General features: G+C 42.6%; 2 protein-coding genes across 3 annotated transcripts in view; one reads left to right on the top strand and one right to left on the bottom strand.

Annotated features, from left to right (window-relative positions):
* Nucleotides 1-13292, top strand: part of RAB3GAP2 (RAB3 GTPase activating non-catalytic protein subunit 2) — a 51707-nt gene extending 38415 nt beyond the window's left edge. Inside the window, exons 20-34 of one of the 2 annotated variants that reach the window (XM_072409881.1) lie at nucleotides 139-236; nucleotides 1617-1722; nucleotides 2126-2286; nucleotides 3100-3310; nucleotides 4328-4498; nucleotides 5189-5301; nucleotides 5537-5603; nucleotides 6555-6625; nucleotides 6740-6775; nucleotides 7733-7807; nucleotides 9233-9451; nucleotides 9628-9717; nucleotides 10692-10910; nucleotides 11503-11661; nucleotides 12406-13292. In XM_072409881.1, coding sequence (XP_072265982.1) covers nucleotides 139-236; nucleotides 1617-1722; nucleotides 2126-2286; nucleotides 3100-3310; nucleotides 4328-4498; nucleotides 5189-5301; nucleotides 5537-5603; nucleotides 6555-6625; nucleotides 6740-6775; nucleotides 7733-7807; nucleotides 9233-9451; nucleotides 9628-9717; nucleotides 10692-10910; nucleotides 11503-11661; nucleotides 12406-12555 — 1946 coding nt within the window. In that variant the 3' untranslated portion in view covers nucleotides 12556-13292. Of the gene's footprint in view, nucleotides 1-138; nucleotides 237-1616; nucleotides 1723-2125; nucleotides 2287-3081; nucleotides 3311-4327; nucleotides 4499-5188; nucleotides 5302-5536; nucleotides 5604-6554; nucleotides 6626-6739; nucleotides 6776-7732; nucleotides 7808-9232; nucleotides 9452-9627; nucleotides 9718-10691; nucleotides 10911-11502; nucleotides 11662-12405 lie in introns of both variants that reach the window. The other variant, XM_072409880.1, reaches the window with a different exon arrangement.
* Nucleotides 13293-14174: 882 nt separating this feature from the next.
* IARS2 (isoleucyl-tRNA synthetase 2, mitochondrial) overlaps nucleotides 14175-18480 on the bottom strand; it is a 47607-nt gene continuing 43301 nt past the window's right edge. Inside the window, exons 17-21 of the mRNA XM_072410295.1 lie at nucleotides 17812-17918; nucleotides 16404-16549; nucleotides 16083-16273; nucleotides 15507-15651; nucleotides 14175-15116 (exon numbers count right to left, since the gene is read on the bottom strand). Of these exons, the coding sequence (XP_072266396.1) occupies nucleotides 14965-15116; nucleotides 15507-15651; nucleotides 16083-16273; nucleotides 16404-16549; nucleotides 17812-17918 (741 nt within the window). The 3' untranslated portion in view covers nucleotides 14175-14964. The remainder of the gene's footprint in view (nucleotides 15117-15506; nucleotides 15652-16082; nucleotides 16274-16403; nucleotides 16550-17811; nucleotides 17919-18480) is intronic.

Raw genomic sequence — 18480 nt, 5'->3', positions numbered from 1 at the left:
TTTGGATGAAGCAGGTACCTCTCATGGCACAATATTTGCCTTCTATGTCAATGGGCTTTGAACTTGCATTGATGGCTTCACCTTTCTAAGATTATTCAGAATTCATTGTCTGTAATATTTCTTTTCTGCTTTGCCCAGGGAGCTTCTTCTTCTGGAAGTGTCTACATGGGGAATGTTCCACGCAGGAAATGTGTCAGACCCTGGAGAGCGCAGGATTCAGCCCTCAGCTATTACTGGTAAGACACTGCTCAGTGATCAATGCTAAGCAAGTCGTTTAGTATGGGAGAGAATGATCCATTGGCACAGGCCGGGGGATAGAAATTAACATGGGATGGACTCATGAGAGGATAATTTAAATTAGTTTACCATCCGAGGTACCAGTAGTAGAGATAGCGAGTTCTCCAGCACAGGTCCCTGTGCTTGAAGGGAGTTATTCACATTCTTTTTGGCCAAGGCTGATAATGGAGCACAAAACACCAAACTGACAACGATCAGGATGAGGCTTCTAATGATCCCATTTACAACATACAGTCCCAATGAAGATGGCAGAGATCTCCAACATACAAAGACTTTGATCTTTACATTGAAATGTATGTCTGGGCAATACACACACATTCCTCAATGAAATGCTGCAAGGACAAAAAAAATCTGTTGATCAGCCAAAATGCAGACATTTGCTGAAATAGTAAATAGGGTTGTCAGTCCTGCTGATGGAACATCTTCCTAAAAGTTAGTTTGTAGTTCACATGCAAAAGGCTTAGGCCGGGCTGACAACTTTGCTTGGGACTTTGTTGCTGCAAATAAATTGTTGTCAGCTCTCTACAGAGAAATAGGGTTTCTGCCAGATCAATGGATACTTTTAGATATTTCATGCATTAAATCTGTGCAACATATAGGAATTGTGTTGCACAGATGTAATGAACTCATATCATTATTCCTCCCAGACACAAACTTTTGGTGAATAAGCTGTCATTTAACTTCACATCTTCAATTATAAAGCAGTGAAACAAACATACTTTAAAACATTTCCTGGTAGAGAATCAATTCCTGCCATTGAAACACATTGTTATAGAAGATTCTCCACCAGAGAATGTTTCAGGGAATGTCAGATTCACTGCTTTAAGAATAGACACTTTCAAATGTAACTTGTAACTCATATACCCCGAATCCCTCTCTAATATTAGCAGAATACCCGCTATCTGTACACCTTGTTGCATGTTGGGTGCCATTGTTCCACAATATCAGCCCCATATTTTCCTATATTGTTGCTTTACAATGACTCCTAATTGCAGCAATCTGCCGCCTGTGGTTTCATTTATTTCTCAGACTAGGCAACCAAAGAGCCCAACTTGTAATGCAAATCAATTATAATCAATGCAGTGCCATTCAAATGTCCATTCCCATCAATTTCTATGTTTCAATAATTTGGTCATTTGCCCTCCTCTCTGCCTACTGTGCCAATATTTTTTGCTCTTTTTGCTCTGTTTTCAGCTTTTACAACCTATATAATAATAAATAGGAGCTGCAAAATGTGGATCATTGGACCACCTCCAAGTAATCAGTTGTTTGCTCTGTGAATTCTGATGATGTAAATTTGTCTTGATTGTCTCCTTCAGTCTCTGCTGCTCAAAGTCTGGCTGTCAAAGGAGAAAGAGATGACGGAGAACGCACAATCCCTGTGCTGCCTGCATAGCATGCTGTCTCTGCTTAGTAACATGAAAGGTGGGTGCAGCAATAATATTATTATTATTAATAAACAGGATTTATATAGCGCCAACATGTTACGCAGCGCTGTACATTAAATAGGGGGGGGGACAGAATGGCTCATATAGGATGGATATTTCATCATTTTCAATATACAATTTCAATAAAATGGACAGAGGAAGGTGGAATGATTGGGAGAACATATACAGAGAGTATTGTTTACACTTGCACTAGGATTGCCAACTTTATCCTTGCTTCTGCTCCTAGTGAGTCATTCACCTAGAATTAGTATATTACATTTGAACTCAGAACATCTGACCTGTAAAGCTGTTTTACCTGAGCAGTGACTGCAACACTTTAAAAGTGAGCAAGGTCCACTCCCATATCTCTATCATGACTGGTTCTCTTTTCTGTCCTCTAGTGGCTATAGATCAGTCCTGGGACTTGCAGTCTGTCTCCCCCTGGTGGCAGCATATGCGTACTGCATGCATCCAGTCCTCCAGCAATGGAGCTGCTCTTCTTTCTGCACACGTTGGGCACTCAGTTGCCACCAGCATCACCAGCGCAATGGCCGAGAAAAAGGTAGGTGCACAGCATGGCTAAGTTGGTATGGACAACCTGCTTCCTGTTCCCAGGATTTATGGGATTATTAGGTATTCTGTTTACCCTATTCTCCAGTCTTGGAGAGCTTGAAAAATTTAAACCAATCAAAGTGTTGCTTTTTCTACAAAGATATTCTGTAATGGCCTGAAGCCTAGAAAATATCCTTTTTTTTAACTTTAATACTTATTTGAGCTTTATTTTTTCTTTCCTGCTAATCTAGTAGTAGCTTTAAAAGCTGAACTCCAGGCAAATAGCTAAAAACACAGATCACATTTCATATATGGAAGCACTTTTACCTCCCAATGGATGTGTATTGCTGTCCATCCAGTTCTGAGAATTACATAGCTTTGCCCCACATCAGAGGACTGGATTTATCTCTTCTGCAGATCAGTTACACTTACTGGTCTTGTCCCTCCCCCAGCTTATGATTGGACAGTAAAAATAGAGGCAGCTCATCTCTAATTCTTTTTTTCTGTCCTCCTCTCATCATTTACTTTGCATAGCATACAAACTGATTAGCTCTTAGCGTTGCTTTTACTTCTTGCGCATTTCAAGTTGGAACAACAAGAGGCTGATACCAGGCCAAATTCTTAGAGCTGTATTACCGGTATTTAAAAAATAAGTTTAATGATTTATTAATGAATGCAGAGCTGCATCAGTTTGTGTTTTTATTCTGTATGAGCCTGGAGTTCAGCTTTGTGTGTTAGCCCTCTCTAGTGGTGGGTAGAAGTATTGCTGCTTTGCAGTGACCATTTATATTATGTCTTCTGTTAGTTTCCTAAATCTTTGCAGGATGATGATGTGGAGTCAATGACGGACTCGTGGGAAGCTCTGTCGCTGGATACAGAATATTGGAAACTTCTACTAAAGCAGCTGGAAGATTGCCTGATCCTACAGACATTGCTGCAGTGTAAGGGGGTGAGGAAGACGGCGAGAATATCCTCTCTTCAGGTGGAGCCGCTTGGGAGACTCTCTGTCAAGAAGCTGCTGGAAGGTGGAAAAGGTGAGTCGGGCCAGTCCTAGAAAGCAAACCTTCCATAAGCGATACATGGAGGCTGCCATTGCTTTGTCACCTTCTAGAAATGTTAGTTGTCTGGCAAGTACACTAAATAACTAGTTTCTGTAGCGATTAAATGTACTCTCCAGCCTTCATTTGAGTCTTGCTTAGTTCTACCACCTCCTCTCCTGGACTTTACCCTGATTTCACAGCACACTGTGGGCTTTTTGCACTGTGCATTTGAAGCTGCAGCAAATCTGAGCCCGCCTCATTTACTGGCTGTGGGACGTCCAGCATCATCTAGCTCCTCCCCCTTTCATTTATTGGCCTTCAGTTCTCTCAATCATGGAGGCTCAGTAGGGACATTAGATTGTGAGCTCCTTTGAGGGACAGTTAGTGACATGACTATGGACTTTGTACAGCGCTGGGTAATATGATGGCGCTATATAAATACTGTATAATAATAATAATAACATGAGGGTGTTCCCTGGGATAGACTGCATGAAAATCCCCAGCAACTAATACTTATTAGGGCACCCAGCCCACTTCTGAGTTGAGAATTTTTGGGAGGAATACGGAGGCAGGATGTTAGAATGTTTTCAGAAAACTCTGCATATCACTCTGTTGTCCCCTCCCAGCAGCCATGATCGGCCTGCATTGCATAGGGAAGCACACATTTGCACTTCCTGCAGATAAGGTACACAAATTATCATAGCTGGAGGACAGACATGACAGCTGCAAAACAGAGTCTCAGTAGCTGGGAGGCCAAGGTAAATGTTCATGACCATCAGACCTACATATATATGGAGCTAATGGTAGAATAAAAAGGTTTATCTGAGCTCTTCCAGCTCCTGAGTCTCCCTATTGGGTATGGGGTGTGCCAGTCTTATTAACGGACCAACCAAGCTACCCATGTCTACTTTTTATAAGGTTTTAACCCATAAAACAAAAGCAGCCCCGTCCCCTCGATTCTATTCCACAATGCTGAATGCACCCCATTGATCTCTTTGATGTTGGTTCCAGGTGGTGTTGCAGACACTGTAGCCAAGTGGGTCTTTAAACAAGACATCAGTCCTGATCTGCTGAAGGCGGCCCGAGACAAAAGAGACTCGCTCCATGTACAGGAGTCCGGAGAAGTGAGCTCAGCGGTGGCAATCCTGGAGACAGCCGGAGAAAGCACCAGTGACGAGCAAGGTGACTAAATATTGCTCACCCCATTTTCACAACTGGTCTGTACAATGCATGTTAGACTAGGACACCGCAAATATGGCAGGGGCTGAGAATTCAGTGTTTATTATAACTTCATCCCAGTTAGGGGTCACTATAGACAGAGCAGATATAGGAAGGTCCAAGCCGTGTATGGTTATTACACAGTCTCTATAGATAGGGTCACCATAGGGGGAGCAGATTTGGGAAGATTAGAGCATACAGGTGAACCTCTGAGCGTTATATGTTTATTAAATGTGGCTCCTATAGGGTCACTATAGACAGAACAGGGAAGGTCTGATTATTTTTGTGACCAGCAAAAGTGAAATGATTGTATGTACAGACCGCACTCTTAGGATTTATGGAGAACAGAGGGGAGTTCCAACGGAAGCCACCCCGCTATGTCCTCTCCATAGGTTGGTCTTTCAATGATCCACTAACATTGCTAAACAAAATCAGGTGACCACTGTACAGATGCCAAATTGGCGTCTGAGACGATGCCAATGGTTTGTCATGGACAACAGTTATGTAGCATCTGTACATAGTTCTATATGCTTTTCACAGGCAGTCGCCATAGACAGGTCTTTTCTCATTCTTTTTGTGTTTTCTTTTTGCTATATTATCACTTATACGTCAGCTTTGAATCCTAATCACCAAACTGTTTTCTCTTTATTTTAGTGTTGGAATTGCTGAGCTTGGTCTACCAGCATTTCCCTTGTAGCCTGGATCTGGACGTGTTACATGCTCACTGCTGCTGGGAGTACGTGGTGCAGTGGAACAAAGATCCAGAGGTAAAAGCCTGCGTATTGTATACATTACCAGCATGGATTTACCTATCACTGTATATGTGCGCCGACAGCTCTCATCAGATCAGACAGCTCCCACATAATAAATATATATATCTGTGTTTGTGGAGGTTTGGCTGGAGTTTAGCTTGCAGCATTGGGGGAGGTGATGTGTAGTACAAGCTCTTTGTGCAGATGACCAATTTTATATATGATTTTTATAGGTGTTTTCTCTCTGCAGGAAGCTCAGTTTCTCCTCCAGTCTGTGGACCATTTGAAGAGAATCGGCAATGCACATGTCCAGTTCGGTATGTGGTAACACAAAAAATAAACCCCCTGGTCAGGGAGGAATGATAACAGGCAGGAAACAGAACAGTGGAGTGACACTACCAGGGCTCTATATATGAGAAAATGGCTGAACAGTTTTTAGCAATTTAATCACTTCTGCTAATCCTGCAAGAAATCCTGTGAGCTGATAATTTATCTCATTAGTTCTGCCTTTTATCAGTGACATTGTTTGCTGTTATCTATAACGTCAACATTCCCCCTGTGTTATGTAGAATAGGAGAAGGGCTGGCCATAGCCTTGGTTCTGTTGTCCTGATACAATATTGGGTTACAGTTCTCTGATTCTGCTCCTTTGCTGCTAGGGCCACACACTGCTTACGAATGAGAATGGTACATGTAGTGTCCAAGCTGTAGTTGCTCATAAAGAATAAATGGGGGCAGTAGTGAGCGGTTTAGTCCCTCACACTGTCTAATGTTGAGACGCCGGGACCAGTGTGGCGGTCGGGGCTGCCGATCACCTGTCAGACATCAGAAACTGCCCGGGAAGACTTATTCCCACCGTCCATCCGATATTACCTTGAAGCAGCCTTTGTTGACCCTTGAAATACCTTTCAGGTCTTTGGGGAATCCCTTCTATAATTATTATATCCACAGCTCACAGTATATTAGAGTGGGGGCCAGTGGGAAGAATGTCACCCTTACAGATAACCAAAATGATCATTGGTGTCAGTTAAACTGACCTGAGAGTCAAACTGCTTATTACTCAAGGAACCCCCAGCAACCTCTGGATGAACCCTGGGGTTTCCCAAGGAGCCATTTCTCCTTTTATTGTAAGAAGGATTCAGATGAATATGAGGCAACTACAAAATATGTTTTCTATAAAATCTTGAAGAGTGAATGGGAGACATGACTGACATCAGTTAATGGTCAATAATTGGGCTGATTTGGTGTTTTGGGTTCTTGTTGTTCTAGGTCTGTCTCTGATGATGTGGAGCACCTTCATTATAAAACGGTTTTCATCCTCCGCGTATCTTATAGATAAGGTGAGCACTGATCGGATCTGGTACCTGGCACCACTTATCAGTGTGGGTTAGAATTCTTATTATATAGGTGATCTCTATCAGGGTGCTCTGTGTAACATCTGTCTCCTTCTCTAGGTTGGGAAAGCCCCGAAGGACCGATTGTGCAGGAGGGTACGTCCTGGGTATTTATGGGGCAGAATGGGGTAATAACGTACGATGTATAATCAGTCACAGACATTTTGTATATAAACCTGAAAGGTGCAATGAAGATAAGAAGGCCGGCAGAGGGCAAAGCAACGCCTAATCATGCCTTGCTCTACATGGTCTCTGTATGGAGGCCATTTTGCTCAAGGCAGGGATTTGCTTCCTCATGGCAGAGCCTCCAGCAAGGAGAACAGTGGGCAGTATGGTAGTGATACCACGGAATCTTGCTCCAGATCTCCTGAGACTTATCACTCATAGCCCTTACACTACAGATATACAAATTGGTAAAGCTAGAAGGGCAGGTGTGCCTAGGCACCTTCACATACACTGCTATTATTTTTTTTTTTAGGAGGAATTCCAGACATAAAGTTACATATTTCGGTGATTCGTTGAGTTCACCAATGTGTCACTTATCCTTGCACTGCCCATCCACAGGCTGGGATGTTAATGTTGATTGCCAAATAATGTTACTAGCACATGCACTGCAGCTAATGTACAATCCCACAATAGAAAAAGCTCAGTAAAGATAATTGTAACTGTGCATGCTGTATGAATCACGTATGGCCAAGAATGTGCAAACAGGAAGCAGATCCTGTATATGTAATGGTGAAGTTGTCTCAGTCACATCAGTGTCAGGAAGAACAGATTTCATTACTGTGATCACTCCGGTAACCCCACATTCCAAAAACATGCAGTTATAGTAATTGCCCCCCCCCCCCCAATTGACCCTAGACTGTATTAATGACATATGACTATGGTAGGGACATTAGAGTGTGATTTCCTTTGAGGTACAGCTAGTGACACGGCTATGGACTTTGTACAGCGCTGTGTAATATGTCAGCGTTATATAAATACTGTGTAATAATATTAATCATTAGAATATGCCAGTAAAATAATTAAAGTTTTGTTGTCTCTTCGTTACAGGATGTGGGTATGAGTGACACCTCTATGACCTCCTTCCTGGGAAGCTGCTCTGATCTCCTACAAATAATGATGGAGGTAACCCTGACTTTCCTGATCTTCCATGTCTGTTTCTTTATCCCTCCATTATTATAAAAGTGTAGGGATTAGCATCAAATATGGATTCCGAAAGTGACCCTGTCACCTACATTCATTTCTGAATCTTCCTTAGGATTAGATGTGTATTGTATTTTGTACATATAATTTAAAGTTGTTCTATTATCACCCCCCCCCCCCCCCCTTACTAGCTAAATGCTGGCATTAAAACAAATACCCCTCCTAATTTTCCAAAGCCACCATGGTCACATGACACTCTGGTACTGGGTCTTCTTTGATTTATTTTTTGGGGTGTCCAGGTTAATTGCCTGCATGATGTGGATTTCTTGTTGGCTGCCCAATGGTTGCGTTTCTCAGGATTCTGCAGGTGATGATATCGTGAATAACAACCTCCCCCCACACCTAGAAACTGTGTTGTTAAAGGACCTGAATGGAGGGTTTCGGATTTAAGAAAAAAGTCATGCAGGATGGGTGAAAGGGGTGGGAGGTGATGTTTGCTCTGAGATGAGCTTTATTCTGTAAAAGTTTTCATCCAAAACCCTACGACTGATGCTGGGTGTCGCCATCTTTGATTTGAGATCACCAACCCCAGCAGACTCAGGGCGGTGGCTCAAATGATCCTCCATGGAACCCATTCCCAACTCGGATTCCATGCAACTTTAGGGTTCCTCACACTGCAGCTTACCGTCCTCTCATCCAATGGTGCGGAGTTAGTCCCAGGCCTAACACCCCTCGGCAGAGCCACAAGCATGACACTAATGATCCTTTTAAGCCGTTTATGAGAATGGCATTTGGACCACCACTGTGAGGGTGACATTTTTCACACTATTCTAAGGGTTCCTCTGGGCTAAAAGGGTTGAGAAATGTAGGGAGGGAAGGTGAGGGGCTGGGTCAGATATAATAAAAATGTACAAAGTAAAAATGCAGGTGGTCCCTGAGTTAAAGACATCTGACATACGGATGACTCCTAGATTCGAACTCGTTAGTGTGCAGGACAGAGGCTTGATGGGGGAGGGGGTGGTTCGCATGATTGGCACAAGAAATCTTTTGCTGTTCTGTAACATCTTGTAACTCTTTAACGACGAAGACAAACTCTGCAGTTGTTTCTTTTTGCATAAGTTATTGAATGTCAAGGCACCATGAAGATTTTTTGTTTTGCTTTGTTTGTGATTAACTCACAGTAAGGATTTTATACAATAACTGACACCATGCAGCCTAATAATATGTTGAGACAAACATCTGTCCTATTTGAATGTATTAAAATAATGATCCTGTTTCAACTTACATACAAATTCAACTTAAGAACAAACTTACATTCTCTATCTCGTATGTAACCCAGGGACTACCTGTAAATATTTTTTCTGTACACATACATCCCAATGACAGATTGTTTGCTGCTGTCTACAGGCTGACGTCAGCAGTGAGGAGATGTTGGCCCCGGTGCTGGAGGTAGAAGACTCCTGGATGGCGGTAGAAGGTCCCGAATCAATTGTAGAATTGGCTCTGGAGCAGAAGCACATTCACTACCCCCTGGTAGAACATCAGTATGTGCTCTCAGTCATCATGTACGCCATTATGAACTTCTCACTCAAGTCAGTTAAGCCTTTGTCTCTCTTCGACAGTAAGGTGAGCGCTAGCGTTCTCTTGTTTTTATTGATGCATTGCACTTCACTGATATTTACACATCACAATTCTTCTTTTTGGCCTTCTGAAGGACACAGGCCCAGGTGCTTTGCAGGGTAAAACATCAGGTGCACGGATGTTCCTGTTGTTGTAATGTTGCTTATTTCTGTATTTTATAGGGAAAAAACGCCTTCTTTAAAGACCTCACATCAATTCAGCTGTTGCCGAGCGGAGAAATGGACCCCAGCCTGGTCAGCCTCCGACAACAGGTATCTATGATGATCCTTTCTATATAACCGATTGTTGCTACGCAAGAAAGTTTAATGGTGGCAAGCTAAGGTTATTGAGATTTAAAGGCACTGCTGCCTGTGATTGCTCGTCTCAGATTTGGTGATGTCACTGTTCTCCTTGCTGGAGAGGAAGCTGTACCTGAGGACTGGCAGTGTTTCTGCTTTTTATGTTGTGGAGATCTGAGATTCCTGTATTTCTCTTACTTCTTCTTGATCATTAGCGCCTTCCGTCATTGGAACACTAGTTAATAAGGGGACAGCCCTGACATGAGTAAGCCAAACCAAGATGCTTCTATACAAAGCAATACAAGCCATTGAAAGTCAGTAATAGGGAGGGAAAAGATCAGCTTCAGCGAGACCACTGATCCGTGATCAGTCTGTTGTCTTCTGCTGTTTTTTAGAGCTGTGGCTCCACATTGCATGATCTTTTTTAAGGATTTGGGGGTTATGTGCAGGGGGGGTATCATTTTACGATTAGGGGTTGGATGTTAAGGTAAGGTTACAGGTTGGCTTTTCTTCCTGGGTACATCTCAAGGTTTAATTTTCCAGTTTTAATTAGCGGGCACCAAGTGACAATTTAGTTGTTGATAAGTACCAGGTTTTGGAGTCTTGGGCCCAAAACCCAGTATAACCCTCATACACAAAATTTGTGAACATCAGACTCTCACACCTATGTAAATGTGTCTGGGTCTATATAGATTATTTAGGACTCACTAAAGCAATCGGAAATCAGTCTGCATGTTCCATACATGCATTTCTTGCACCTATACTGTGACAAACGGGACCCCCTGTAGTTAAATTGCTCTGGTGAGTGATAATTGTGAATTGAACATTTTCATGGTAAAGTTTACTTTTAACTCCAGCTTCTACCAGCAGGAGGCGCTGCATGTTATTTGTGTGCATAGTTTACCTTTTTGACCCTAAAGTGTCCCCGTCCTCTGCTGTGTCCCCAGTTCCTAATGAAGGTGATCAGCGCTGCTGTCCAGGCTCAGTTCCAAACACAAATTACGGTGAAATCAGAAGAAGCGATGGCCGAAGTGCCCGGTAATCGGGTGGACTGGCCTGCGCTTGCTGTGGATCTGGCATCACATCTTCAAGTGAGTGAAGACACACTGCGACGCCACTATGTGTGTGAGCTCTACAACCACGGCTTTGACCACCTGGCAGTAGAGGTAAGTGTTACCCAGAATCCACCAGGAGTAAAATTATATTATGGAGAATTAGCACCACCTGCACTAAGCTTTAAACCATGACCACTTGTCTGAAATGAGAGCTTTGCTTTGTGCAGATTCTCATTAATCAGCCAATTGAGGACAATGACCTGGAACAAGCATGCAGATTACAGTGAAAGATTTACTCCAGGATGATATAAATTATTAAATCATTACTTTTGTTTATTTAGAATAAAGGAGTATATTTAAACCTGGCCTGGTAACAGCCCCCTTTACTGCCTGTATAGCAGTGCTAGACCATGAGAGAAAGAAGCAGCACAAGTAGCTGGTCCAGGGGGCTCAGAGGAAGTGGACTGAAAGATGCTATTAGGCTGGGGCCATCTAGTGGTAGAAAAAGGTACTGTTGGGAGAATGTTTGAAAGGCAAATATTGGAACACAAGCTGGATTGGTTTAAAGGTTGTACATTTTTATCTTGGTATTTTTGACTAGAGTTCAGCTTGAAGTAAAGGGTTCTGGGTCCTTGAAGTCACTAGCGATTCTTAGTGTGAGATGATCTGTGACATTATATTGCGCTTTGTATTTTTCTGCTAGGCCATCCTACAAGTGCTGGATAAGGAGGTGCTGGCATCCCAACTGCTGGTCATATGTGGACAGAGACTGGCACACGCACTGCTGCACACACAGACAAAGGAAGGCATGGAGCTGCTGGCCAGACTGCCACCAACCCTCTGTACCTGGGTCAAAGCAATGGTGAGTGAGCCTGTAAATCCCAGGTGGGGAAACATCAGCAGAGCAAGTACAGAAAGGATTATATAAAAGGTGTGGCTGTAATAATATTTGGGGCCAGGAGGGCCAGCTGAGCTGCTGCCACACCACATGAAAGGCAAAGACAAGGCTAGCTGAGCATTTGCTGGGAGGGGGTGCAAGGAATGAAGAGCTGCTGATTCCCTCCCACATGCCTGGGACGGGGAGATGAGCTGCAGAGATAACTTCAGTGCTTCGGTTGTGAATTTTAAATTTATTTCATTAAAAATAATCTTAATGTGTATCAATTTTTATACAAACTTTTTTTGTGTGTGCATATTTTATGTGACCATCAATTCCTGGTGGGAGTCTGGTACAGCTACCTCCTGTTTTGTTTTGGCTTCCTTCTATTTTCTGGGGCTCCATGTTCTTTAGGGGTCTTCATGATCCTGCACAGGATCTGGTATGGCATCTTCCTCCAAATGATCTCTCTCTGCACATGTGTGAGATTGAGCGCTTGTTTTTTTATACATTTGAGGAAAGCCTCTGATGATACAGCACCTGATATTTTTTAAATGTAAAAGGTAAAAAAAAACAAAAAAAAAACTTTAAAGCTGATGACAGGTCAGCTTTAAAGAATAGAAGATAGAATCTGATTGGTTGCTGTGGTTCCTGTTTTAGTTGTCCCAGGATGCAGAGGATAGAGGTCTCAGGGTTGCAGTCTACTAAATACTTTTTTTTTACATTTAGGATCCACAAGACCTCCAGAACACGGACGTGCCAATCCCCACCACGGCCAAAATGGTGGACAAAGTAGTGGAACTTCTTCCTGAGAACAATGGCCAATACAACCTGGCCCTGAACCTCATAGAAGCGGTGGAGGCCATGTCTGCATTGTGACATCTGTGCACAGTTTAGGACTGCATTCTACATGAAGACTAAACCAGCCATCTACATCCTAACTCACCACTAATCAAACTTCCCCAGCACTGGGATGAATGGCCGTCCAGCTTCTTGTATCTCTGAGGCTCCAGTGGAGAGAGAGATTGCGATTTGTGTCCTTGCTTACCCCCACCAAGAAGGTGTCACCGTCTCGCAGCTTGACTTCCTCAGTAAGAGTTTGGTATTATAGAGAAGGAAGAAACCATCACATAGCTTTGAAATATATTTTGCCATTGGGCGGAGCTTGGAATTCTGGTGGAAATTCCTAACTATTGGAGCCCCCCTTCAGAAACCAGCAAAATATCAATTTTGTCCTTGTAAAGAATGTTCCATCACAGATTAATATGCAAATATCCATGATCAAAGAGAACCTGTCCTGCCACGATCCCGGTCTATTGATGAAGAGACATTACCCTGGCTTACTGTAATGTAGGAGAGGTCCTCTGGCTGTAAAGGAGAACTCACGACATTGTCCTCGCTCAGATTTCCATATTAACTCCTGGAATCAAAGTGCTCTTACTAGCCGCCAGCATCCTAGAGAGCTGCACATACACCTTGAATTGTAGCGAGCGTTCTATAGCCATGTCTTAGCCCGACCAATGCAGGAACGGGGCAACTTTTATTTAAAGTCAGATTGCATTGTCTACTATAAATGTATCAGATTATAGTATTAAATAAAACTGAAAATTACCTGATGTCATGTGTCCTTGTAGGAATAACAGATGATGCTCCATCTTCAGCCTAAAAAGCAGACCGGCTTTGTCTCATTCTGGATTTATAAAAACACAGGTAGGTCAACTTTGGGTTAGCACACACAGGTAGATCTGCTTACACAATCTGATCCAGTTCATATATTGCCCAGTAAGATGTATGATGTTCTTAAGTAATTGGAATTTAGTTTAGGTGTACGCACTTATTCATGCATCCAATAATATTAGTCAGTCCATAGAAAATATTTCAGATCTATTCACATCCAACCTAAAAATTAAAGGTTGAACTCTACTGAGGGATGATTTAGGCTGCTACTGCTGATCTTTCTGCAGAATGCTAATTGTCAGAATGTAAAGCTGGTTATTTGGCTTCAGTCGTCCCATTCACAAACCTGAAACAAGCATGGCGATAACTGCGTGCCAAGTTGTATACTCATTCTGGGTCAGGGTATTAGCAGAGGATCACAACACCAACCAGCAAGCTGTATTATATAGAACCTGGTCAGCAATGTCACTTATAAAATCGATCAGTGTAGATCTGCTTTAACCCCCCTAGCGGTATTCCCGAGTGTGACTCGGGGTGGAAAAAATTGCAAAAAGCCATAATCCCGAGTCACACTCGGGGTACCTTTTGAGGGTCCCTCTTACCTTATCCCGCACTCCAGCGGCGATCTCAGGATCCCGCTGTGATGGCAGGGTGCTTCTCCGCCGGGCGGGAAATTTAAAAGCAGATTACGGAGTAATCGCCCCTTTTATTAGTTTAGTTGCCCTTTTCTGCACTTTCTACAATTCCATATTATCCCTTTTGTGGTGCCCAAAACTGGACTGCATATTCCTGTTGTAGCAATATAGGAAGAGAGGCAGGAATGGTACCTATCAACATATTTATTACTTAAATAAAAAAATATGGCCTGATAATCAGATACAATTATTAAACATAAATCTGCAGATTCTGAAGACTGTATAGAAAATATACAAGGATAGAGATTATCTGGGTCATTGTACACTGCACACCCTGGTCTGGTCATCTACCATGGCCCATCATTATTCAATTAAATTTATAAAACAAAATCATCTTATCACCTGTAAACCCCAAGGAGTGCCAGGTGTTGGAGTGCCATTCTTTGGGCACACTGGTTTTCACTGTTCAATCCAGAGAGCTCAAAACATTGATTAAGGAGCCAGGACAACTAGCAGGGAGGTGTTTGTAGACATTTTACAGACTGGATTGGTTTGGGAGATACCCAACTGATTGACTATTTGCTCTGCCTACAAAATAATTTTTTCCTTTTCCAGTGACAAGCACCCTTTAGGGTAAAGAATACCTTTTATAATAACTTAGCATATGTAGACCAGGCTTGGTTAATAATACTTTTGCATATGTTGGATTTCCTATCCTATCATGCTCTACTAGAATGAAGTATAAAGGTGCGAAGCTGCTCAAGAGACTGAACAAGTGAAACCTTCCAGTGATCTTCCCTGCCCGCTAAAGGCCACTTGTACTTTTGCATCATCATTTGTCAGATGCTTTCCGGCCGTTTACCAGTGTGGGACCTTTGACAGGAAGTCCATATTACCATTCTCTACTCTGAAGACATATCTATCTTCCTCCAGAGTCCTCTGCAGACATATGTCTCTTCCTCCAGAGTCCTCTATATTACTGGCTCCATTTCCCAGCGATGGCCTCCAGGCACCGGGGACAAGGCGTCAGTGCAGAAGTGGTGGTGTATTTCCGGCAGCGGGGGCAGCGCTCTTTGGTGCTTTTCTGAATCACAACTTTATACACCTCATCCTCGCAGATGTCTCCGCCTGAGAACAATTAAGAGTTTGAATAGTTACACATAAGGAAATTTGAGCAACAGACCGTTGTATGTTGTGGCAATAATAAGGCTGGGTACACACATTAGACTTTTGTCATTGAAAAGGATCTTTCTGACGACAAAAGACTGAACAAGTGATGTATGTACAGTGTCATTCTGCACTATGGAGAGGGAAAACGAGCGAGTGGCGCCCTGTTGCACTCTCTCCCCTACACTGGTTTTGCAGTCCGTCACTGTTTATGGATCCGCCAGGATGGATCTATGAACGACGTTGGACGAGCGCTGTACACACATAAGTATTTCGTCCAATACTAGCCCTGAGGCGATTATCGGACGAGAATGATCTGATGTGTACAAAGCCTCAGTCAGGTTTTCCTACCTTCTAAGTTGATAAGGAAAGATCCTTTGAGCACACTGGCATCCGCGTGTAGATCTACCGGTAACTCTGTCACCAGGCTGGTCTGAGAGACCATTAATAATTCATTGAGCTGTGAAGTGCTGGAGGTCTCCTCTGCTTGCAACGTCTGTGAGAGAAAACATTGTGGAGCAATCTGTCAGTGACAAATCTAAAAGATTCACAGCACTGGAGATATCAGTGCATAAAAAGATGTGATAGTTATTTCTATAGTTATACCTTGATACACACAGCTATACATTGAAGGCCATCTACAGCAAAAAATATTATGTTAACCGGTAACTGTATTGATGTATTTGCATTTTTTTTATATTTTTCTCCACACTTACATACAGTCTAATGTTTGTTCCGGTCCAGGGTAGACGCTCATAAGCACAGTCTGTGTTTGATGAGGTGATATTAGAGGATGAATAGACCCCTGATGTTTTCTTAAAGCAGAACAATTACAATGAGCCACCTTCTTCCATCTTGTCTAGCTGTGCTGTTTAAAATATGTACATTACATAGGCTGCACATTAGCAGAACCTGGGCCATGCTCACCTCCATCAACTCAAACAACAGTCCGGGCTCGATGACAATAGCAAGTTCATACTCGGCCATATTCTTTCCAGCGATGGCACCCAGGAAGACGTCTCTTATGGAACAAGCAGCCTCCACGGCTTCTACAAGGCCGGGTTTCCTCCACACAGAATTGGACACGATCCAGCCACCATGGAAAACACTCTGGTTCTCTGCTGAAACAGGACAAGTGACACAGGGAAGGGTTGTATTATTAATAAGTGTACCTGTCACCTGTATCAAGCAGTTTTAAAAAAGTTTTGAAAGTCCCTGGATATTAAGTTTTACAGAAGTATTAAATACCTTTCTTATAAGGCAGATACTGGAACACCTCTTCCGCTAGGTGAGGAAGGATTGGTGCAAATGAGCGAACCACTATATCCAAAGCTGCAGACAAGACCGTCTGACAGGATCGCCGCTTAGGGTCTTTCTCCTCTTCGCAGTAAAGTCTGAAATGTTAAGGACATGGCAGTCTAAATCACAAAGGATCATAATGCACAGACCTTATAATAGTCATACTCAAGGCAGTGTTCCTCACTCAGGGCTCCATGGAAATCTAGGGTCCCTTCAAAGTTTGCTGGAGGTTTCTTGAGCAATGAGCAGTTTGTACCTCTCAGGTCAGTTTAAGTGACACCAATGATCTTTTTGGCTATCTGTAAGGGTGACATTCTTCCCAATGGCCAGCAATGTAAGAGGAATTCTTCCCACTGACCATCACACTAATATACTGTGAGCTGTGGATATAGGAATTATAGAAGAGGTTCCCCAAAGACCTGAAAGTTAATTCAAGAGTTCCCCCATGCTAAAAAGGTCTAAAAAGACTGCTCTATATATACAATCTGCTCCGAGCTTCTGTATGAAAGAGAAATAGTGCAATAGGGGAAGGTGAAACCAATTATTGTACATTTTTGCTTTTATCTGGTAGGTGGAAAATGGGACAGAGGAGGTGCACATAGTGAGCAAAGTGACTGGTGTGACCAAGCAGGCAAGTAACAAAAGAAACTGAAGATAAACTATGAAATATTAGTATTACCCTGCTGGCTATCCATTGTAGCAGGTTGTGTGAATCACAAAACTTATTGAACAAAATTAAATGATTGGCAGGTAAATGAGTCTGCGTATCTGCTGTGCAAGCATCTATTTGGCAGACTGGGGAAAGTTCTGAAAAAATTGAACAGAGATTCACGTATTTATACAACAGCCAATAAAGCTGGCATCCAGGTTTTCATATTAAAAAGACACAGGTCACAGTTTTACTGCATTGTACTGTGAACTCCACAAATGAATTATGATATGAATGAATTATGACATGCTAAGTATGTGGCTCTGTGTATTGTAGGTAATAGATTTTGGGCAGCACGGTTGCTCAGTGGTCAGCACTCTGGCCTTTGCAGCACTGGGTCCCAGGTTTGAATTTCAGCCAGTACACTATCTGCATTGGAGTTTGCAGGTTCTCCCCGTGTTTGTGTGGGTTTCCTCCGGGTACTCGGGTTTCCTCCCACATTCCAAAAATATGCAGTCAGGTGATTTGGCTTCCCCCCAAAATTGTCCTTAAGACTACATTAATGGCATATGACTATGGTAGGGACATTAGATTGTGAGCCCCTTTGAGGGACAGCTAGTGACATGACCATGGACTTTGTACAGCGCTGCGTAATATGTCAGCGCTATATTAATACTGTGTAATAAATAAAAATAATAATAGATTTACCGGTCTTTTATTATACTGAAGTAGAAGCTTGACAGGTCTCTGGTGATCAGGGCCTCCAGCAGACGTATAACTTTTCCAAACTCGTAATTCTTATAGGCCTCTGTTACCTGAAGATATAAAGAATTTTAGGCACTCTGCAAACAATGTAATTATAAACAACAAGAACAGAAGCCAGTCCTCACTAAAATATACAGGCTGCCATTACTGACCCACTTCTAAGAATTAATCAGATTAGCAGGGCAACTAGCATTTACAAGAGGTCAACAATGGTAGACAATTTATTTTGTTGACTGGTCACCTTTACATTGACTGTCTTGGGTCAACCAAATAACCTGTGAAATCTGTTTTTCTGTAGCAAGGTCACATCTATATTGTGTCCTGTAGTAAATAGGGGTAAGCAGAAGAACCCACAGCAGTCAGTGGGGGCTCTGATATTCAACCAGCCTGAGAAACTGAAATTAATTGTTGCTTTGAGCTCTGCAACAGAACAAGTTTTTAGCAAAAGCTCCAAAGGATAGATATTACTGCTTTCTTCACAAGTTAGTGCCATTTTTTATTCTGTTGACCCCCTAATCAAGCCACCTTCATAAAATCGAATGTTTGCACATTTTCATGCAGATAAGGCAATAAACCCCACCCCAGCCCGCTAGTATTGGAAGTCCCCAAAAT

This window comes from Pyxicephalus adspersus, chromosome 4, assembly GCF_032062135.1.
Source record: "Pyxicephalus adspersus chromosome 4, UCB_Pads_2.0, whole genome shotgun sequence".
Lineage (NCBI taxonomy): Eukaryota > Metazoa > Chordata > Amphibia > Anura > Pyxicephalidae > Pyxicephalus > Pyxicephalus adspersus.
The sequence above is the reverse complement of the archived record's forward strand: the minus strand, read 5'-3'. Positions and strand labels throughout refer to the sequence as shown.